The sequence below is a fragment of the Podarcis filfolensis genome (genome assembly GCF_964270895.1).
Source record: "Podarcis filfolensis genome assembly, chromosome: 4".
NCBI classification, from domain to species: Eukaryota; Metazoa; Chordata; class Lepidosauria; order Squamata; family Lacertidae; genus Podarcis; species Podarcis filfolensis.
The window spans coordinates 30,196,168-30,219,775 of NC_139607.1; the positions used below are offsets into that span (position 1 = coordinate 30,196,168).

A 23,608-nucleotide genomic window follows, 5' to 3' on the forward strand; every position below is an offset into this window, starting at 1 on the left:
TACAATGGTGGGGGGGGGCACATCAAAGCATTAACATCTCAAGAGGGTTTTGCTTCCCCCATAGCCACAGCCTTGGATGTCAGCAGAAATCAGGTATGTCTCTCCTTCAGAGGCTTCAGCCTGTTTCTTACTTCAGCTTCTAATTTACACACATACAACTCAGCCTTTACTGTATTTTCTAAGGGGAGGGGGCCACCCATTAGTTGTCTGGCACAGATCCGCTTCCTTGGTTACCTTAATGGCCTGTTACCTCACCAGCAAGCTTTCTTTCTTTCTTTCTTTCTTTCTTTCTTTCTTTCTTTCTTTCTTTCTTTCTCTCCTTCTCTCCTTCTCTCTCTCTCTCTCTCTCTCTCCTCTTTATTTCTATTGTCCCTTTCTTTTCTTCCTCTGCTTTTCTCCTTTGCCTTGTATCTTTTGTAGCTTCAATTTTATATGGAAAAATCTTAATTAAAAAATCTAATTATTTTTTTAAAAAAAGTTTTTTAACACTTGCTGGATCCAGGAATTATCAGGGTCTTGGTATACGGCCTATTCCCCACCAAACTAATAACAATATGTCATGGAGAAATCCTGTTTTTAGTATAAGAGGGAAACTTGCAAAGTTAAATACTGCTTTGTAGTTATAATTTAGGACTAGAATCAGGATATTTTTGAAATGTGTATGAATGTAATAATTCACTGTGTGCTTTCAAAGAATGGGGAAAGAACACCTATTAATAGCCATGACATCTGCTACAAAACAAGACATTATGCAAGATAAGCAGCTTCAAAGGAAATATCATTGTAAGCAGAACCTCCTCAGGATGCTGCTGAACTTCTTAGAACTATCAACTGTTCTTTCTTCTGTTATTGGCAATTTCAGTTGTTAAGCAGCATTTGGTAGCCAAACATTTGGTCAGTGCTTTATATACACACACACACACACACACACACACACACACACACATATATATATATATATATATATATATATATATATATATAGATATATATAAATGTTTGGGGGTATTCTTATTTTGAGTCAAGAAAATCACTATTTTATGGTTCAAATCAGGAAAAAGAAATACAATAAATCAGGGATGTCCAACAGGTCAATCGCGATCTACTGGTAGATCCCCCTGAGGTTTTGGTAGATCTCTGGCTCCCTTTCCTTAGCGTTGCTAAAAATGACTCCTGCCCCGGCCTCCATTGTTGTTTGATCTCTGGAAGGGAAGATGGAGGTTTCTCTGTGCTGAACCCCCCCCCCCCAAAATGGGGTTTCCCTTCCCCATAAAAGCTCAACAACTTTGAGCTGGACCCCCCAAAAACAGGAGTAGATTACTGCCAGTTTTTAATTCTGAAAGCAGATTGCAGTCTCTTGAGAGTTGACCCCTGCAGTAAATGGACAAAAGTACAAAGATTTACAAAATGTTTAGGGGTCTGCATACCCCTGCGTCCCCAAAAAAGAACTGCATTTGGTCATAGAGTATTCTGTGAGTGTGTGCACGATGGAAAGCTTCTGCAGAACACCAGCAGAGAACTGAATGATAGGAGTAATTTCAACCAAATCTGTATCCCAAATCTTTTTAACACCAATATTATTTCACAGCTCCTTCCAAATCCTTCATGAAATGGGCAATCATTAGTTGCACTGCCACTAAAACACAACTTCCCAACACTTTTCAAATTCAAATTGCTATTCAAGAACATGTCTAATAAATCTAAATAACAATCCAGCTCTAAAGTTGATTACTTATATTCTCAATTTCATGAATGACTTGTTTCTAGAAATACTGAAACTGCAGAAAAGAAAGGAAGGAAAAGAAATATCAAAAATGGAACCTGATCGTGGTTTTGTGCATTGCAGCAAGTGAAGAGTGCAAGGAATTCTTCTTGGGTACTAGTAAAAGCTCTGCTGTTGGTACCTCAAATAACTCTTCTGGGTACTTCTAGGTCCCTAAGCATCAAAGAAAGAGGTCTATTTTGGTTAAAACAAGACTGGCACAATGTGTTAGGTACTCCTGATAAGAGATCCCTACAGCTGATATAATACAAAGTAATTTATTAAATACAAGGATGTTTAAATGCCATTTCAAACTGCAAATGGAAACCTCAAGTACAAATTGTGCAGCTACTTTGACATTTGCTACTTTCCTTCTTCCACGGCCTCCCATAACATGTGGGCTCTTCACAGAGCGTAAGTGGAACCCCGTATCATATAAATATCAAAGTGTGCTATTTTAAAGCAAAATGGCATAACTCTTTGATCTGGGAGTCACATTGCCAAATGGTTATCAAACAGAAGGAATCCAGCGACGTCAAAACTTTTTTCAAAGAGGGCCAGATATGATGAAGTGAAGGACCGTGAGGGACGACCAAAGGGCCGACCAAAGTTGTTAACCTTTTTTTAGGATTTAAGTTGTTGAGGGTTTTTTGGGATTTTGCCCCAGGAAATAAACTGCCACAGAGGCTGCATTAAACTGACCAGTGGGCCGGATTAAGCCCCCGAAACGGACTTTGGACATGCCTGCAACACATCGTGGTTTTCAATGCTGTGCCATGTAGATTCATTTGAGGAAAATACAGCAGCAGCAGTAGAAACAGAATACCACCTTTATTAAAGGTAAAGGGACCCCTGACCATTAGGTCCAGTTGTGGCCGACTCTGGGGTTGCGGCGCTCATCTCACTTTATTGGCCAAGGGAGCCGGCGTACAGCTTCCGGGTCATGTGGCCAGCATGACTAAGCCGCTTCTGGCAAACCAGAGCAGCGCACGGAAACGCCGTTTACCTTCCCGCTGGAGCAGTACCTATTTATCTACTTGCACTTTGACGTGCTTTCAAACTGCTAGGTTGGCGGGAGCTGGGACCAAGCAATGGGAGCTCACCCTGTCGCGGGGATTCGAACCACCGACCTTCCGATCAGCAAGTCCTGGGCTCTGTGGTTTAACCCACAGTGCCACCCGCGTCCCTACCACCTTTATTAGGATCAGATAAAAGCCATAAACCAGTGAGCTAGCTTCCTGTCCCAGGCTGGATGTTAAGACCCTCCCATTCCTTTGCCTGATGATTGGATTTCCTAGTTAATTTGATGCTGTGACCATCTTCTGTGGCATCAAAGACTGCTGCTCCTAAAAGAAAACAGAGGGCTTCTCCAGATTGCTGTTTTTTTGTGTGTGTATTCTGAAACATCTTCTTAACATTAGTGCATTAGTTGTAGATTTATTCTGCTTGCAATTTGCTTTGCAATGCTTCCGCAATGGTACTGCATTATTGCTGTCTATAGCACACAATAAAACTAATAATAATAATAATAATAATAATTTATTATTTATACCCCGCCCATCTGGCTGGGTTTCCCCAGCCACTCTGGGCAGCTTCCAACCGAATATTAAAATACAATAACCTATTAAACATTAAAAGCTTCCCTAAACAGGGCTGCCTTCAGAGGTCTTCTAAAAGTCTGGTAGTTATTTTTCTCTTTGACATCTGGTGGGAGGGCGTTCCACAGGGTGGGTGCCACTACTGAGAAGGCCCTCCCTGGTTACCTGTAACTTGGCTTCTCACAGTGAGGGAACCGCCAGAAGGCCCTCGGCACTGGACCTCAGTGTCCAGGCAGAACGATGGGGGTCGATACGCTCCTTCAGGTATACAATAAAACTAGAACATTTATGGGATAAAAAGGTGGGATTTCAGCAGTAAGTTACAGGATATACACTGCTTGGAAATGAACCCAAACTTTTGCAGGGGCAAACAGTACTGAAAGCGGGATTGTGTGTGATTGCTCCAAAAGCATCAGGAGCACAGATCATCATGAATGTGCAATTTTTAAAAAAATGACCGCTGAACAGCCATCATGTGACACCCCTCCTCACAAAAATTGTGCAAACAAATCAGGATGAATGCTTAATGAACAGGTGACCTGGAAGCCACCAGACTGAAATCCAAACAGCATGATTATTTAAAAATTGTGCAACAGCCTTTGTCATAATGACTATTGTGGGTTCAGTTAAGCAATGCTGCTTTGCTATATTCCTGTTCAAGTCCAAACCACGTCATCTTTCCTGAACATTTTTGTCAATAAAAAAATGTATATCATTTTCCATTCCCCTATTTATCATGGTTGGAGTTATTTCACAAGTAAGTTTCTTACAGTTTGATACTGATGGTTCTGTGAACCAGCCTGAGACCTCCAAGTATAGCGTGTTATATAAATTCAATAAATAATAATAATATATTTCACATTTTACTTTTTAGTATTCTTTTGCCCCTTCTAAATCAATAAAAGAACTCGAAGTTAAAAACATCTCTACCTCTGAAACATTACATGTTTATCCGTAAAAAAATGTATTTCCTGAGAATCATTACTATTCATAACAACAATCGCAGAAGGCAAATATTGCAAAGGAACAAACAGTCTTATGGTACTTTAAGCCAGAGAGTTGTATCCAACTACACAGAGTAAACCCATTTACATTAATGGACCTCAGTCATGTTTATTACTTTTGATGGGTCTACTCTATGTTGGATTCACGGATAATTATTTTATTACGACATAAGCATTCATGGACTAGAGTCCTGTTCACTCAATGTATGAAGCATTGATATAAGTAAGGATAGGCAAACTTGTTCATTTCAATTTTCCCAGTTTTCCAATCTTAGGTCCACATTTCCACATCAGTTTGTGAATTTTTCTTTTGAGTTCTCATTAAAATCCATCAGCATTTTAATGCAAATTACTCCTGTTATACACATGCTCATATGTGATTTGCCTAAGACACATTTTTGCAAAGCAACATCCTCTAAAATGATGCATTTCTGTATGTTATTTTCCTGTATATGCACATTTTTATGGACACTTAACCCGAGTATATGCATTTTTATACAAATTAATTTTCTGGGAAACTACATTGCAAAGTTCAGAGAAGTGTGAATTTTGAAGGATGGCCATTTCCATGGTGTTTGCGAATTAAATCAAAATTGGGGCAGGTGTGTGTATGTATTTGCAGGGGATGAATAAGCACTGGGGGGCAAGGGAAATAAAATATAAAAAACACAGTCTGACTATTACATCAAAACTTAAACGAAAGTCCAATATAAACACAGTGACAATTCACAAAGTAACCCAACTACTCCCTGAATATTGCAAAGGTTGAGTTCAAATGGAATGGTGCATATAAGAGGCTGCAAATGATTTCAGCCACATCTAAGTCAGTCGTCAAGTGCTACCATAATACAGTAAGAGTAAACAATGAAAAAACTGCAAGGTTGAATTTCAGCAGAACAAAGAAACAATTGGCCAAATGTAGCTAGGGGCTACGTGTTCACAGAAAGAGACTTCCATTAGGGTTGCCATACATCCAGAATTTCCCGGACGTGGCTGGAATTCAGTCATAGGAAAAAGTGTCCATGTGGAAATCGCTGAATGGTGTCCAGATTTTCACTTTTTGGAGTATGGCAGCCCTGCTTCCATGGATCTGTCTCTAGCCAGGTGGTGTATCAGACACAAAGACCTATGCTCCAGATGTGATTCCCTTCTGTGAGCCAACCTTTTGCACAAAGCTAAAATCCTATTGATAGGCTGATTGGCAGGAGGAGGAAGTTGGTGGTCTAGATTCACTAAACAGCTGGTTGTCAACATTTCAGCTTTCTTTAAAACAGGATACACGGGTGTAGCTCATCCACATGCATTCAGCTGGAATGTAGCCACTGTGTGTAGTTTTCCTCCCACAACAAGAGAAACAAACGAAAAACCCAGCTCATCGTACATTAGTAGAAATACGTCGTTTCAAGTTTATCATTTTTTGTTTGAAACACCATGTGAATTTGGTACATTAAGAAATGCTAGTGGAAGTGATGTTGTCAAAAGCGTCCGTTTACCATGTACAAATGGTGGCTGTAATAGCATCATCCATCAAAGTAGCCTTTTGAAACAGCTGCACCAGGAGTTGTTAAAAGGATACGAGGGTTTCTGTTGTATTGAGAGAGGTTGGCACCAAAGGTAGTTCTGGAGAAATCTGGTGTCCTGGTGGCATTCGGTATCTGACCTTTTTCCAGAACTTGGTATTTGCAGAATAAGAATGCTTCTTCGTAAGGTCACCTTTCCATCTAATGGCTCCCTGCTTTTGCTTTATGTATCTAATGGATTCTGGCAAGCTGCTGTAATCCTCTATTTTACCCATTTCGATCAGAATGACTTTCATTCCAGCACTTTCACTCATAAGGGCATTGTACAAAGCTATTTGCTCCTCAGGAACCCCTTGTGATATACTGTAGGTTTGAAATCCTGGTACTAAAATAATGATTAGCCTTCTGCTTTGCTTAATGGTTTCATCAATAACGTTGACTACAGCTGTAAATTAAATAAATAAATAAGATAAATACCACATCAAATATGGGCTTCTGCAAGTAAATCACCTACTTTTTTGTGATATTCATGGATTCTTAACAATGCAGGAATTTTTCTTAGGAGGAAAAATCCCAGATATCTGACCATATGCACATAACATATTGATGCCTTGGGATTTGAAATACGTATTCAACTCTGTGTGGGTATCCAACTTTGGCTCAAAAGCAAGCAAGCAGGATGGAAAGGTTTGTGCTCCATATTAAACAGAACTGCAAGATGACTATCAGTTATTGCAAGTTATTAACACCTCATTAGTTTATGGATGAGACTGAGACAACCTCTTTCATTTAAAAAGCAATAAGGATGAATGAATGCTTTTTTCTTTTCTTTTTTTACCTTTTCCTGGTAAGTCATCCCGGCCAAGGATAAATAGATTATACCCACACTTTTTCTCCAAAACCTCAGGAAGCACTTTCAGAGCAAAACAATCTTGGGTATCTGTTTTTGGATACAGTACGTAGGCATCATAGATCTTGCCATCTGAAACTGAACACCACATGTAAACCTCTAATATTTTACTCTTTGATACTTGCATTTCCAGTTTTACTTGGTAAACCCCTCCAGGAAAAGCTAATGTTTGAATAGCAGCTGGTTAAGGAACAACATTGGGCAGACGCCATGATTTGATTCTATCTGGACTGCATGTTGATATGGCAGCCGCCTGCACTGGAAGACTCCTAGACTGATTAGGCAACACCAGTTTGTGAAGAGATTATGCGAATTTACAGAGGGGAATTTTGGATTACAGATTTGGAGCATAAAGAAGAAGAAGAAAGACATAAAATCCACACAGAAATGTTTTGACTTAACTCATTTGCAGAATGAACTCAGAGATTGTTGAAAATAATGAAGGATTAACATCAGAATGAATTATGGGAATTATTGTAATGGTCATGAAGTAGAACTATGAGGTGATTAGGATTCCCTCCAATCTCAAAGCATGAGAAGTCAGCCAAAAATTTATAATATTGGGACTGTTTGATTATTGGATAATTTGTATAATTTGGAATGTATAATATGATTGGATTGGATTGTGAAAATGGAAATTTAATAAATAATATTTTTTAAAAAGAAAAGAAAGAAACTGAACACCGCAGACCAAGGTAATTGGCAGAGCTAAATAATAACATAAGGTGCTAGGTATACTGTGTTATTTTTATGCTGCCTATTATCAGCAATTAGATCAGCATATATCTCATGTTTTTAAGTGACATTCAATGGGCAATCCTGCTTTGGGACAAGATACAGGGGCAGCTTGGGCTGCGAGCTTTATTTCGGTTCCTTCCCCTACCACTCTAGTCATTTTTTAACCTAGGAGTTTGCATGAGAGGAGTTGGCATTGTGGCTACTTTCAAAGCCAACATGGTCAGCTGCTGGAAGTGGATGAGTCAGAGATGAGCCACATTACTAGCCCTGCCCATCTGGGTTTCTACAGCAACAGTATGGAAGGTTCAAGGGAATGGCACCTCCGATAACAAAATAATCGGCACTGAATCTCAACCATTAGCCACTGTCTTGCAACCACTCCATCTGCAGATATCACATGACTACAGCCGCCCATTGCTTTGCTATGGCATGCTTCCCGCACCCCCTTCTTTGCTTTTATTTTTGTGGCCGCAGATACAGGCACTGCATTCCTTCCCTTTCGTAGTACTTCGCAGTAAATAATACACCATTACCTTTTTTATGAAGAAAAGGGTGGCATGACTTCCGATACCAAAGTACAAGCTCAATCTTGAACAATGCGCAGATTAGCACAGGAATAAAAATGAGCAATACCAGTGCAATCAGTCCCAAGATATTTTTGGCTGAAATGGAAAAGAAAATGAAAATGAAAAAAGTGGAGCCACTCAGATGTACCAGGATCAGACAAGCAAAGCATATATGAATATTTCAAAGTAGGGTAAGCAACTGGGATCCCACTAGGGCAGGAATTGGAAATGTTGGGCCCTCCAGGTGTTAGAATCATAGAACTGTAGAGCTGGAAGGGACCAGAAGGGTCATCTAGTCCAGGTAGATGCATTGCAGAATAGAAGATGGACCACAACTCCCATTATCCTAGAGCAGGGGTCAGCAAACTTTTTCAGCAGGAGGCCGGTTTACTCTCCCTCAGACCTTGTGGGGGGCCGGACTATATTTTGAGAAAAAAATATGAACGAATTCCTATGCCGCACAAATAACCCAGAGATGCATTTTAAATAAAAGCACACGTTCTACTAATGTAAAACACGCTGATTCCTGGACCATCCACGGGCCAGATTTAGAAGGCGATTGGGCCGGATCCAGCCCCCAGGCCTTAGTTTGCCTACCCATGTCCTAGAGCAGCGGTTCTCAACCTGTGGGTCCCCAGATGTTGTTGGACTACAACTCCCATCACCCCTAGCTAGCAAGGCCAGAGCTCAGGGATGATGAGAGTTGTAGCCCAACAACATCTGGGGACCCACAGGTTGAGAACCACTGATCTAGAGCATTGTGGGTTGATGGGAATCCAATAACAGCAGCGGTGCCAACTTGAATAAAATATTGTGGGGGCCCAGGTAAGCCTTGCCCTGCATAATCGATCACATGATGCAGCGCACCCACACCATTTGAATAGGAATACCCATTAACTTTCTGGGGGCTTGGCCCCCTCAAATATTTTATTGTGAGGGCTGAAGCCCCCATGGCCCCTAGGAGTTGGCTCCTATGGTCTTGAGGGTGAGCTAGAGCAAATACGCTCCTTCCTCATGGTATGTTGCTTGACCTTCCAGCTGCAAAAGAGGCATGGAGAGATGAGCATATGGGATACCAACACCAGAACCTGCAGGCTTTGGGAGAAAGAGGCTCTAGCACCAGCCCACCTTTATTTGTTTAAAAATGCAGTTTCAGCATTTGAAAAATTTGCCTCAGTTCCCCACCAAAGCAAAGTCTGGAGACTGTTAGCATGAAATATGAAGTGTGAGAATATTCTAAATTTGTGAGCAGAATCCAAAGAAAGTTAGACATCAACCATGGCTGCAAATTCTCAGTGTACTAGAAAGAAATCTCCCTGCTATCAAAAGGGCATATTTCCAAGCATATGCAGAGGTTCATCCTGGCTCATCTTGATCGCTACTAGGTAAAGTAAAGGACTGGTTAAGTCCAGTCAAAGGTGACTATTGGGTTGTGGCGCTCATCTCACTTTCAGGCCAAGGGAGCCAGCATTTGTCCACAGACAGCTTTCCAGGTCATGTGGCCAGCATGACTAAACTGCTTCTGGCACAATGGAACACTGTGACAGAAACCAGAGAGCATGGAAATGCCATTTACCTTCATAACAAAGTAACCAGAGGTTTTCTCCTGGTGCAGAAGCACTTCTCTTTCCTCTCCTCTCCTCATGTGCGCACCCCCCCCACACACACACACACACAAATCTTCTCCAGAGGGTCCTCAACCCTCCAGAGGCAATTTGGAAGGTTTGTTTATTAATTTGCATTCTTCACGAATATTCATTTTTTTACTAATAAAAATACCAGATGACATACGTACGTGGGCGTTGTATTAAGAAGTATGCAGCAACTTCGCCCGCCTGGCAAACAAACCGCTGGTCATAATCTTCATTTTTCACCTCATTGATGGTCAGAGGGACAACATAAGCCCATGCTCCTTCAACAGGGAAGTCTTTTCTGTTCAAAAAGTAGTAGAAGTACACATTGAAAATGTGTTCTAAAGGGGCATTGTGGGGGTTGCAGCAAAGGATTTCCAGGTGCAAAAACTGCAGCCCAGATTTAAACTAGCTGCTTGGTGGACAAGGTCACATGATTCACTCTTGGGCCGATTTAATCTACCCTGTCATGCAACTGTGCAGATTTTATACATGACCATTTTCTAAACAAGATCCTGTGTGGAATCTGCTGTGGACATAGCTGAAGGACAGAAGTGTCCCATGCCATTTGTCATGAGTACACAACGAGAGGAAACAAATCATGCTGGATTTATTTACATTAAAAATGGATATACTTACTCGAATCCTTCTTCAATTCTACCTTCAAACAGGAAGTTTACTGGAGTATTATTGACTTTCCAGGTGATGCTATTTAAAGAGTTTCTGTAACTTGACACATTGCACATCGTAAATATTTTGGAGCCTGCAAAATTCATTATCAGAAAATGGCCATAAGACACTTTCAGTAAATTGTAGTTGTACAATCATGTGACTATCATCACATCTTCTGGTATATAATCTCTCATTGTTTGTTTCAGTGATGTCTACGCTGGCTTGGTCATGTACACAGAATGAAAGATGGCAGGATCCCCTCAAAGATGTGCTTTACGGGAAAGCTGGATTCAGGCACCAGGCCTGTTGACAGGCCAACCTTGCATTATAAAGATGTCTGCAAATGTGACATGAAGGCTGGCAACATTAACCCCAGTGTTTGGGTATCCCTTCAAAACAATGACTGCAGGGCATGAAGATAGACAGTGAGGTCATATATCCACAGCAGTGCCCAGAAGAGACCTCTGGGAGGAGAACAGAGAGAAGAAATGTCATGGTACATCTGAACAGTGAAACCAGACGCCTTCATCTGCCCCATCTGCAACAAAACATGTCTCGCCCATATTGGTCTCTACAGCTACAGCAGGCACTATAACTCTCCAACAGTTTGACTTTACCCTGATGGCAAACTCTTCCATCTCCTCTTGAGACAGATGGATACCAACGACAACAAGAGTAAACCATGCACAAAATACAATTATCAGAGCTCTGCAGATTTCGAAAACTATTTAGGGGGAAAATTCTGCAGCAAAAGCAGGGGGACACTGAACAGTCAAAATAAGGAACTACTTAGAAATTGCAATGCTAGCAATAACTACTGATAACAGTGCCTTCAACTCATGGAAATAATGAAATGATTGGGTTCGTGTTCATTTTGTGTTGTTGTAGGCTTTTTTGTTCGGCCAGTTCTCTTTAAAATATGAAAATACTAAATGACTTACCAAGTTCAGCTTCAATAGTATTATTTCTGGGGTACAGAATCTCAGTTCTTTTCTTTGGTTCATTTGCTAGCAACAGAAGAAGACAGAAATATTTTTATAAGATCAGATAGAGAACAACAACTCTTTTGGGGGGATGGGATTTCCATAATAGTTCAGATAATAGATATGGTCAACTTATAATAATAGATATTGTCTTGACTCTTGACCATGGGAGAAAGAGTCCAGGCCTCAGTATGGCCCAGAGGTCTTTACAACAGAATATGTTCCCTAGGCTCCAGGGCAAAATCTCAGGGAGATGGCAGAGAGCTCTCTCCACCCCAACTGGGTGGAGTTTATTCTTTAATTTCCACTCCTTCCTTCCTTCCTTCCTTCCTTCCTTCCTTCCTTCCTTCCTTAGGAGCCCAGAAACTGGAAGCCAAAGTCTGCTAGAGAAGAAAGTAAGGAGAAAGTCAGAGGAGAAGCCAAATGCCCTAACTTGATACTCTCCTGAACTATCACCAGGACTGGCCTGAGACATTTTGCTGCCAGAAGCAGAACAGCAAATGCCTTGCCTACAAACAGTGTGACAAACACCCACACTAAATATGGGCGCTGGGTAACACAACCAATTTTATGAGTGTGCTAAAAGACACAACTCTCCTGTTTTTAACACAGGAGAGGTCTGGAATTGACTGTTTGTGGCAGCATTTGTGAGTCAGAAGCAAGGTATTGTGCTTCTTTGAAGACTGCCCCTTGTCCTCTCCCAGAGGTTCAAAGTATGAGGCAGTAGCGTACGGTGAATTTTTTTGTAGGGGAACAGTGAGGGCCAGAGGCACCAGCTTGCAAGTGTGATGGGGGTGGGGGGAATCACACGCATGAGCACAGCATAGCACCTTCCTTCCTAAACTGGGCAGAAGCTTCCAAGCCTTTGGGAAGGAGGTGCCAGGGGAACATTTAGGGGACTAGCCTAGTCCCCGCTAGACCACTGACCACATGCCCCTGGTATAAGGATGCACTTCTGAAACAAAACTAAACTATTTATTTAACAGCATTTAATGGGGATTCCAAATGTGATGGTTACATAAACAAGGCACAGAACTTGGTTCAAAGCACACACTCTTTGCAAAGAGCTTTAAACCACACTCTTTTTAAAAGCAAGTCTCAATATAGACTTTTCCCACCTAGACAAACCAGCAACACTCACTCAACCCTTTGTAGGGTTTCACCTTCCCCCTCAGGGAATCAAACTGGGTTGCCCTGCCTGGTTAAAACTTGTTCCTGACAGAGCAGGTAGCTATGTACCGTAATTCTGATCAAAAGAAAGGCTTTGCAAAAGAGGATTCAAAATTCAATATTATAATAATTCAAAACAATAAGAAATTGCTATCTAAAACATATAATCTTTAACTGGACTGGGAATTGATGGATGAAGAAGTGAAAGAAACGGTGATTAAATGGGCCCAAGATGTCAGACTATTTATCTAGAGCAATGGGAGAAACTCTCGTGAGAAGATATTCCATTTACCGCCTTATATACAATCAAATAAAATTTTATCAAGATGTTCCATAGGTGGTACTTAACACCAGTTAAGTTGGCAAAGATATATAAATTGAAATCCAACCTTTGTTGGAGATGTGGCAAAGAAATAGGAACAATACACATGTGGTGGAGGTGTGAGGAAATCTCTAAGGAATGTAATCTCTAAGGGATGTACTGGAGACCTCATACAATAAAACTAAAAATGGATTAAAGTTTTAAAATTAAAACTGCATACAACCCCATTACATAGGGAATATTTGTACAAAATACAGGCTTTACCAAGGAACTAAAACATAAAGATTTACCTTTAACAATCACAAAAATGCTCCTTGAAACATTATATTGATTCCCCAAATAAGTGTACATTATTTTACATTCATATTTCCCCTTATCATCTTCTGTCACGTTGTTTATTACAAGATACGATTGCAAGACAAAAACTCGTTCATCCTGCTGCACTCCCTTGCATTCCTAAAAGCAAACAAAGGTTCAATTTAAATGCACACAGAATGTGAAAAGTACACACTATTGGCTCATGCTTAGTTTGGCTTATCCTAAACAAATCTCTGTATAGAGTCTTATGCTAAACAAATTCACTGTAGAGGAAGGCAAAACTAAGAGAAATTATAATGTTCCTCTGTTTTATATAATGTACCCAATAACTATTCAGTCAAACATTCAGCATGAAGAGCAGTATTGTACACTGACCTTTTTAAAAAGCACCATAGTGACTTTTTCTTATGAAATAACCTGGTTGTATTATGTTAATATATGTTACATTATTTGTTTTGAGTAAGTGGCAAGCGTGTGTCTGCCTGCCCTGTATACTTTTTGCTGTAATGAGCTCTGGAGAAGTTGCAACGTACTAAATTGATGTGCCATCCCATTTATGTCTAGTTTGAGACTGAGCTGCCTAAGAGAATATGTAGTTCCAAACCCACGCTTCTTGAGAAAACTGGAATGAAGGGAGTTGCCTGCCTTGGGCTCACTTCCAGTTTCGTAACCCAGATGGGAAAATAAATGATTTTAATTGTAGCCTGGGAGATTTTGCTGGAGAAAATAAGCGGGCAATGGAAGAGGTGAGTGCTCCCTCCCCACCTGACGATGCTTCCCATCAATAATAATAATAATAATAATAATAATAATAATAATAATTTATTATTTATACCTCGTCCATCTGGCTGGGCTTCCCCAGCCACTCTGGGCGGCTTCCAACAAAATATTAAAATACCGTAATACATCAAACATTAAAAGCTTCCCTAAAGAGGGCTGCCTTCAGATGTCTTCTAAAAGTCTTTTAGTTGTTGTCTTTGACATCTGGTGGGAGGGCGGGTGCCACTACCGAGAAGGCCCTCTGTCTGGTTCCCTGTAACTTGGCTTCTCGCAGTGAGGGAACCGCCAGAAGCCCCTCAGCGCTGGACCTCAGTGTCTGGGTAGAACGATGGGGGTGGAGACACTCCTTCAGATATACTCCCCCCCCCCCACTGCCCTGGCTCTTCAGTTGTGAGAGAAATGTGGCATTGAGAAGTTACTAACATTAACGTTAAGCATTCATTAGAAGAAAAGAAGTGATGGGGAAGTGCCACAGAAGAGGGGGACCTATAAGGGTCTGTACCTTATACCAACGAACAGAGAAAAAATCCAGCTCTCGTGTCAAGTCCTCCGTGTTAGAACACACAATCTTTGCAGCTGATCCTTTTGGTACCGTTTGATTGTAGCTGGACTTCTCATTAAAACAGAGAGCGGCACTGTCGTTGACAACCAGTATTCTAATCCTATTTCTGTAGCATATTGTCGAATTCTGGTAACTAAACATGAAAGTGTCAGAGTTAAAATTACTTCAGTTTTATGCTTTTGCAGCGTAAGCATACCCACAGCCATTCCAAGTGTTACCCCCCACCCTCACAATTATTATCTTACGCTCTTTCCTTTTCGCTAATCCCAAAGGAGCTCCTAGCAATAAGATAAGGAAGGCGGCTGTCAGGGAACTGACATCGGAGCTCAGAGCGGAGGTAGGGCTCTCCGATGATGCAGGAGAAGGGACCAGCAGGGAGAGGGAGAACACTTCCATTGGGGAAGGAAATAGGCATGACACCAGGAAAGAAGGGGAGGAGGGAAGGTCTTCGGAGAGAGGGCTCCAAGACCCTTCCACAGGGTCCAGCGGGGAGAGCCCAGGACCTCCGCTGGCCACGCCCACTCTGCGCAGGAGACTTCCGCGCAGAGAGGCTAGGAGGAGACTTGGCGTCAAACAGCTTTTATGTTGGAAGAAGTTTAGGGAACGCCCACTGACGGATTCTGCCAGTGACTGAGACAGTCGCCTTGTAAGGGCTGTCAAATCAGGGAAAGGTTTAGCTACCCCAACAGCTGGGAGCAGTTTGGAATTTACGCACAAGCAACCCCAATTCCCATTACAGCGGCTGTTTGGATACCTTTTGTTATAGTGACGACACAATAGCAAGCACAATTTTGTTACCAAATAGACCCCTCTCTACTTTACTGAGGCTGCAATCTTATACTCCAGAGTAAGTCCCATTGAACTCATAGGGGTGTACTTCAGCCTAGACTAGGGGCATGGGTGTAGACAGAGGGGCATGGAGGCAGCTCCCCCACCCCTAAATCAAATAAATAAATAATACTTCACTAAAGGTAGAAATAATCAGAATATTTGAAACTGAAAAGCATGCTGCGGTCACTTGAATTATATTGTGAAAGGTTTTCAGCAAATCCAAGAAAAGTTGTTTTAGTCTAGATTTTTTTAAAAAAATAAGATAAAAATTGTGTGTTCTTTGTAATTTTGCAAAATATACTCATTAACCACATGGAAGGTACTCCCTGACATAAATTTTTTATTTAACTTAGTTTTCAAATGACTGAAGATTTTGACAGCTTTTTCTGAAAACTTGTCAGAAGAAAGTACCATATTTTTCGCTCTATAAGATGCACCAGACCACAAGACGCACCTAGTTTTTGGAGGAGGAAAACAAGAAAAAAAAATATTCCGAATCTCACAAGCCAGAACAGCAAGAGGGATCGCTGCGCAGTGAAAGCAGCAATCCCTCTTGCTGTTCTGGCTTCTGGGATAGCTGTGCAGCACTGCATTCGCTCCTTAAGACACACACACATTTCCCCTTACTTTTTAGGAGGGAAAAAGTGAGTCTTATAGAGCAAAAAATACGGTAATTTTAAAACAACTGTTGTTGAAATGTTTCATTCTGAAGCTAGAGGATGGTGAGAGGTAGGTGTCATGCCCCCATCACAACATAAATCCTGGCGTCCCCCATGACTAGGGGTGGGGATGGTCAGGCCTGAGGGGCAATTGCAGTCCTCCAGGCTTCTCTGTCTGGCCTCCAGGACTCTTTCCAGACCCCTCACTGGGCCTGATTCATACTCTCCTTGAGTATTCTTTGCCTGGGTGGATGTGTACTTGAACAGTAAGAAGGCCTTTCTTGACTGTATGGGGGATAAAGAGAAATGCATGACTGTGTGTAAAAACTATCCTACGGTAAAAAGTTAAAATTTACATTCAGTGATCCGCTCACTTCTTGGTCCCACCCATGTGGCTCTTGAAAAGTTATGCAAGAGGGAATGTGGCCCTCAGGCAGAAAAAAAGGATTTCTCACCCTTGGAGAAGACACATATAGGATTGTACTTCTTGGCAGACTTCCGGGTTAGCGCCATTGGCAATGGCGGAATTCCTCTGACTAGGAGGAATTTGCTCTGTGGGAACCGGGTCTGGCCGTCACGGCGAAGGCGGAGACCCCTCAGAAATCACAGGCGGGTGAAGCCTGTGAACGTGGGATTCGGCGGGCACCTTTCACGCCTCCCCTACTCACGGGGAAACCCGATTTCGGGGCTCCGGAGCGAAGTGGGGTGAGTGGCGCGGTGCTGTGAATCGACTGCTTTTTCCACGGAGCGAAGCCGCACAGCCGTTGCCGGACAGCGCTAACTTTCTCCCGTGGACAATTTGATCTTAAAAGCAACTACCCGTGAGTAGAATAAATTGGAAGTTTTTAAAGGGAAAAAAGACCTAATTTGACACTGAAGTGGGGAGGCTCAAACAGGAAGTCCGCCTTCCGCTTTTGTAAATAGATCAAAGCAAAGAGATGGCAAGCTAAAATCTCGGAAAGTCGATCGGAAAGGACTAATTTTCCAACATTAAAAAATAGTGAATCCCCCCTTGGAAGCAGGAGAAGAGGGGGGGGGAGTTTGGATCATATATACCTGCAAGAGAGAGGGAAGGAAGCTAAAATTCCACCGCTCAGAACCTGGGAACAGGCTGCCAATAGGACAATAAGACTGCCATACTTTGAAATGCGTATTGACTGTGAAGAGACCATCCGCTGACAGCTAGCTGAGTAAGAGAGATACATTGTTTTCAGCTGCCCCCTTTTGATCTTAAAAAGGAGGAAAAGTAACTGAAAATTGAAACTAACTTTCTTGCTTGAGTTGCGTTTTAAAAGGTGTTATTTTGGATTAATACAAGTACAGATAGCAACTGTTTCCCCCTAGAGGAAGTTTCTGAAACTGTTATAAGAGTTGGACCAGGGGAATTTTCCACTTGTAAGATAAAACTGTGGGACTGTGGGACTAACCTTGGATTTTTTAAAAGTGTTATGGCAGTTGGGAAAGAAAAAGTAGATCCGTCACTCCCAGACAAAACAACAAGGTCTGGGAAGTCTTGGCAGCGAAGAGCGTCAGCATCCGGCCCTTCTGCCTTATCTGCGGCTGTACCAACACAATCTAAATCAAGAGGAATGTCATCAGAAGAAGCTCTAGCGCTTGCATTAAGTAAGATAAATGAATCATTGGAACAACTTAACAAGAAAGCAGATGCCACAAATGCAAAAGTGGATGCCACAAATGCAAAAGTGGATGCTGCAGTTATTAAAATTGATGCAAATACAGAAAGCATAAATAGTCTGGGACAAAAGGTGAATACTAACACAGAAACCATTGAGAAACTGATACAGGAATCTAATTCGACACGACAGACCGCAGAGGAAGCCAAGGGAAAAGTTGCTGCTGTGGAATTTAAGGTAACACAATTGGAAACAGAGAGAGTCCCAGACCTACAGAGGCAACTTCAGGACCATAAGCTGACGTTTTCTATGATTGAGCTTAAGGAGAAACAGACAAATTTGAGGATCAGAGCTGTACCTGAACTGGAGTAGGACAGTCTGATAGACTTTCTCACGCAGGAACTTGCAGAATTTTGGGAGCTGGATTTGGAACAAGAGGAATTTAAAATTGTGAGGGCCTTTAGATTGGGAAGAGGAGGGAAGAAAGAGAAGAACAGAATAAGAGACTGTTTGATTACCCTCAGATCTAAGGAAGAGAGAGACAGAATTTTGGGTTGGCATTATCAGAAGACTTTGGTAATACAACAGTCAAGAGTGGAAATATTTAAAGATATCCCGAAACATCTTTTGGACCTTAGGTCCAATTACGGAGACTTGGTTGTCCTGCTGAGAAGGAACAAAATCATCTTCAGGTGGGAATTTCCCCAAGGCCTATCCTTGGGGTGAAATACCTAGGGGTCAATATGACTGCCAAGAATGTGAATTTATTTAAGGATAACTATGAAAAATGTTGGATGGAAGTGAAAAAGGATTTAGAACTTCAAATCTGAAGTTATCATTGCTAGGCCGAATTGCTGCGATAAAAATGAATGTATTGCCAAGGATGCTGTTTTTGTTTCAAACATTGCAAATTTTGGATAAAATGGATTGCTTCAAGAAGTGGCAGAGAGATATTTCTAGATTTGTCTGGCAGGGCAAGAAACCTTGAATAAAATTTAAGATATTAACCGATGCTAAAGAAAGAGGTGGATTTGCCCTGCCAGATTTTAAACTTTATTATGAATCAGCCGCGTTTTGCTGGCTGAGAGAATGGCTGCTTCTTGAAAACACGGACGTGCTGGACCTAGAAGGTTTTAACAATGTATTTGGGTGGCATGCATATTTGTGGTATGATAAGGTCAAAGCACATAAAGCGTTCAAAAACCATATTGTCAGGAAAGCACTGTTTAATGTCTGGATAAGATATAAGGACTTGCTTGAAAATAAAACCCCAAGGTGGTTGTCACCAATGGAAGCGAAGGCTCAGAAAAAGCTCAATATGGAGGCAAATTGGCCGAAATATTGGGAAATTTTGGAACAAGAGGGAGATAGATTAAAACTGCAGAGTTTTGAAAAACTAAAAAATAGAGTGCGAGATTGGCTCCATTATTACCAAATAATGGAGGCGTATAATTTGGATAAAAAAATTGGCTTCCAGGTGGAAAAATCAAAATTGGAAATAGAACTGTTAGATCCCAAAACTAAGAACTTGTCAAGAATGTATAACTTGCTGTTGAAATGGAACACTCAGGACGAAACGGTGAAATCAGCTATGATTAAATGGGCACAAGATGTTGGACATAATATTATGATGGCTGACTGGGAACAGTTATGGACCACAGGTATGAAGTTCACGGCATGTAATGCCTCAAGAGAGAATATAATGAAAATGATCTACAGGTGGTACATGACACCAGTCAAGCTTGCAAAAATCTATCATTTTCCCGATAATAAATGTTGGAAATGTAAAGAGACCGAAGGTACATTCTTTCACCTTTGGTGGACATGCCCAAGGATTAAGACTTTCTGGGAGATGATCTATAATGAAATGAAAAAGGTATTTAAATATACCTTTCTGAAGAAACCAGAGGCCTTTCTCCTGGGCATGGTCAGCCAATTGGTGCCAAAGAAGGATAGAACTTTCTTTATGTATGCCACAACAGCAGCAAGAATACTTATTGCAAAGTACTGGAAGACACAAGATTTACCCACCCGGGAAGAATGGCAGATGAAGGCGACGGACTACATGGAACTGGCGGAAATGACTGGCAGAATCCGAGACCAGGGAGAAGAGTCGGTGGAAGAAGATTGGAAGAAATTTAAAGTTTATTTACAGAAACATTGTAAAATTAAGGAATGTTAGAAGGATGTTGGAATGAAATTATGTGGTTTTAGCAGAAATGTTATAAGGGATTAAGAAAAAATAGATTGTTAATTGGTGAAAAGAGGGAAAGTAAAATCACATTATATTAAGATAAGGACAAAAATTGGAAGAGATGGAAAGGATTTGCTGAAATAGCTAACCGAACAAGAATACAAAAAAGGGAGGTGTGAGGAGGTCAAGGAAACAAGTGAATGAAAGATAAGTTATGGGAAGGTTTGTTGTGTTTTTTAATTGTGTTTTTTTCTGTTTTTTTTCCTTCTTCTTCTTTCTCTTTTTTTCTTTTTCATTATTGTGATGTGTTGTTGTGTTTTTGTTAAATATGGTGTTTTCTATTCTTTCTTTTTGTAACCTTTAAAACTTTAATAAATATTATTTTTTTAAAAAAAGGGATTGTATTTCTTGGACCAAATACGTAAACAAATGGAAATGGGGAAATAGATGGTCATAAATGAATACCCACTAAAATTACAGGACCTGAATCTGACGCTTCCATACCTAAGGGTGCAACATCTGAAATCTCCCAATTTGCAAAGGAATCATTTCTAATAGATCTCTGCCAAAATAGTTCAATCTGGTTGCCCAATGGAAGAGCACAGTCATTCCAATCTTACGTCAGTTTGAAGGTTTTCCAAAACAAAACCTTTTAGTCGTTTACCAGTGTTTTTTAACGATGTTTTGAAAACGTTCAGATTGTCCTGGACTTAGGCAATATTGCTGGAATGCAAGCACAAACACTGAAATAAACTGGAATGTGCACATTCCAAGTCAAATAACTGTGAATGCCTGAAGAAATGCTTTCATCCAGAGAGTGTAGTTTTACTGAACTTCATCGAGTTGAGGATTAGGTGATGGGAGGATAAATGAAAGATTACCAGTCATTTTAGGACAAAGATAGATGGCATACCATTTTGGCTGAATGGCTTTGTGCAATGGAAAAGGGGGAACAGGAATTAGTGCTGGAAAATACTAAGAAATGGGATGCTCTGACTGGTATGAGTCAAACACATTCAGAGCTATTATACAATCATGTGTCAGTCAATTAGAATTATGAGAACTTCGAATGAAATCTGACAATATTCCCCAAAAGGCAGTCATCCCTCAGCAAAAATAACAAAAAGTCTCAAGTCACCATAAAGACTAGCAAGTGTATATAGTGGTACCTAGGGTTAAGAACTTAATTCGTTCTGGAGGTCCGTTCTTAACCAGAAACTGTTCTTAACCTGAGGTACCACTTTAGCTAATGGCGCCTCCCGCTGCCACCGCACAATTTCTGTTCTCATCCTGAAGCAAAGTTCTTAACCCGAGGTACTATTTCTGGGTTAGCGAAGTCTGTAACCTGAAGCATCTGTAACCCAAGGTACCACCGTATAAGCTTTTGTATACTTTCCACTTAAGATAGTGCTGCATGGAACAGATCAAATGGACTGCAGCCCATGAAAGCTTAGACCACAACGAATTTGTGGGTCTTTAAGGTGCCACAAGAGTCTTTGCTGTTAAGATTCTTCAGTGAGAACTTCCAATGAAAGTGTAGCTGGCAAAGGGCAGCCAAACTTTTGAAGGCAAAAACAGGTATTACCATTTTGTCTATAAACATGAACGTTGGGGGCAGCATTCAAGGTATGCTATACAAGCATCCTAAAGTTAAACCCTGACATGTCATACTTTGAAAGCCACTCTAGTGGAGCACTTGCAAAAGTTCAAACTTCTAATGCCCATTTAAAGGTAAAGGGACCCCTGACCATTAGGTCCAGTCGTGACCGACTCTGGGGTTGCGGCGCTCATATCGCTTTATTGGTCAAGGGAGCCGGCGTACAGCTTCCAGGTCATGTGGCCAGCATGACTAAGCCACTTCTGGCAAACCAGAGCAACACACGGAAATGCTGTTTACCTTCCTGCCAGAGCGGTACCTATTTATCTACTTGCAATTTGACGTGCTTTCGAACTGCTAGGTTGGCAGGAGGAGGGACTGAGCAACGGGAGCTCACCCCATCGCGGGGATTCAAACCGCTGACCTTCTGATTGATCGGCAAGTCCTAGGCTCTGTGATTTAACCCACAGCGCCACCCGCGTCCCAATGCCCATTTAGAGCACCTGTAAAAAGTTTAGTGGTGCTCATGGAACACCAACCTCAGCCACCTCCCCCTTTCCTTGCCCTCAAGGACCCAGGGACTCCCCTCTGTGATGGGGAAGGCAGTAGAAGTAACCGCAGGCACTGCCACTCCCCAGGGGGACATCTACTCTTGTCAGGGAGGGAGATGAAAGTATGGCCCAGCATCTCTTGTGGAAATTGATGCAAATAGCCTCAAGGGCCTTCTTCCCAGTGGAAATTAATGGAAACAGCATTGTGTTACCCCTGGGCATATTGGAACATGAACTCCCAAATCCTACCTGGTGGAAATGGATTTTTCTAATATGAGTGGAGGGCCAGCTTCCACCTTCTGCCTTCCCTATGGCTGCAGGTAAGTTGCTGGGCCTGGGAGTAGCAGGAGGAGGTCCTTGAAGTTGAAGTCAAACAGGCTTTGCTTGCACCAAGCTGTGAACACAGACTTGCTCCACTTGCAAGGAATTGAATTGGGGTTCTTGTGTATGCGATTTTTGTTTTCATTTTGCTTTTGAGAGGGATGTTCAATCTAGATGACCCTTGGGGTCCCTACCCATTCTACAATTCTATGATCTGCAACCTCTCTGCAAAGCACAGCCTCAAGCAGCAATTAAACAATATCTGCTTATCTCAGATTTGTTGCACTGGGAAATACAACAGTACCTTGGTTCTCAAACGCTTTGGTACTCAAACAACTTGGAACCAAAACACTGCAAACCTGGAAGTAAGTGTTCCAGTTTGCGAACATTTTTCGGAAGCTGAACATGCTCCGTTTTCAGTGTCCCACTTCCGTTTTGAGTGTTACGCTGAGGTCTGTCTGTTTTTGCTATTTATTTTGCATTTTTGTTTTTGCAACTTTTTGTTTTGTTTTTGTGACTGTGTGGAACCCAGTTCAGCTACTGATTGATAGTGTGTCTGCAGTACATTGTTTATTGCAGTCACACAATAAGTCACACACGCGGGAAATTCCCTTATTCCAGCGCCGTTTCCCACTGCTTCCCGCTGCTATCCCGGATGGTTAGATATCCTGTAGACTGTCCCCAAGACAGGTGAGGCTGCTGATCCCTTATTTTCGAGGCTGCTGATCCCTTATTTTCAAATCTGAAAGTTGACAGCTATGCTCATTAGATAGTAAAATTCATGTTAAATTGCTGTTTTAGGGGTTGTTTTTAAAAGTTTGGAACGGATTAATCCATTTTGCATTACTTTCTATGGGAAAGCGTGCTTTGCTTTTGGAACACTTTGGTTTTGGAACCATCTTCCGGAATGGATTAAGTTTGAGAACCAAGGTACCACTGCAGTCAGATTTCCAATGGTACAGCCTGAATTACCACCCTCCGCCATTTACACACATGCACCACAGTTAATGCCAAGTCCTGACCGTATAACACATTCATATAATCCAGAATCTTCATATCTTGCAGGAATAAACCACAGCTTTGTTCCACGCTGATGAATTCTGGAGGATGGGTCTTTCGTTATAGGTGTTTCATTTCCACTTGTATACCAGCTGAAATTATAGGGTGTGTTTTCAAGATCTGGTGTTGGGTAAAAAAAACAATGGCGTCCTAGTGGTTCTCCTTCAGCAACGTATGGGTTAGCAATTTTAATATCCTGGACAATGCATTTCTCTGCAAGGAGGAG

At 41.5% G+C, this 23,608-nt stretch overlaps 1 protein-coding gene across 1 annotated transcript in view; it reads right to left on the reverse strand.

Moving 5' to 3' along the window:
• Positions 1–4,300: 4,300 nt before the first annotated feature.
• Positions 4,301–23,608, reverse strand: part of LOC310761818 (uncharacterized protein) — a 67,085-nt gene continuing 47,777 nt past the window's right edge. The window contains exons 13-21 of the mRNA XM_083612017.1: positions 23,346–23,595; positions 14,477–14,669; positions 13,167–13,332; positions 11,343–11,408; positions 10,369–10,492; positions 9,894–10,030; positions 8,066–8,194; positions 6,723–6,872; positions 4,301–6,329 (exon numbers count right to left, since the gene is read on the reverse strand). Coding sequence (XP_083468143.1) covers positions 5,929–6,329; positions 6,723–6,872; positions 8,066–8,194; positions 9,894–10,030; positions 10,369–10,492; positions 11,343–11,408; positions 13,167–13,332; positions 14,477–14,669; positions 23,346–23,595 — 1,616 coding nt within the window. The 3' untranslated portion in view covers positions 4,301–5,928. The remainder of the gene's footprint in view (positions 6,330–6,722; positions 6,873–8,065; positions 8,195–9,893; positions 10,031–10,368; positions 10,493–11,342; positions 11,409–13,166; positions 13,333–14,476; positions 14,670–23,345; positions 23,596–23,608) is intronic.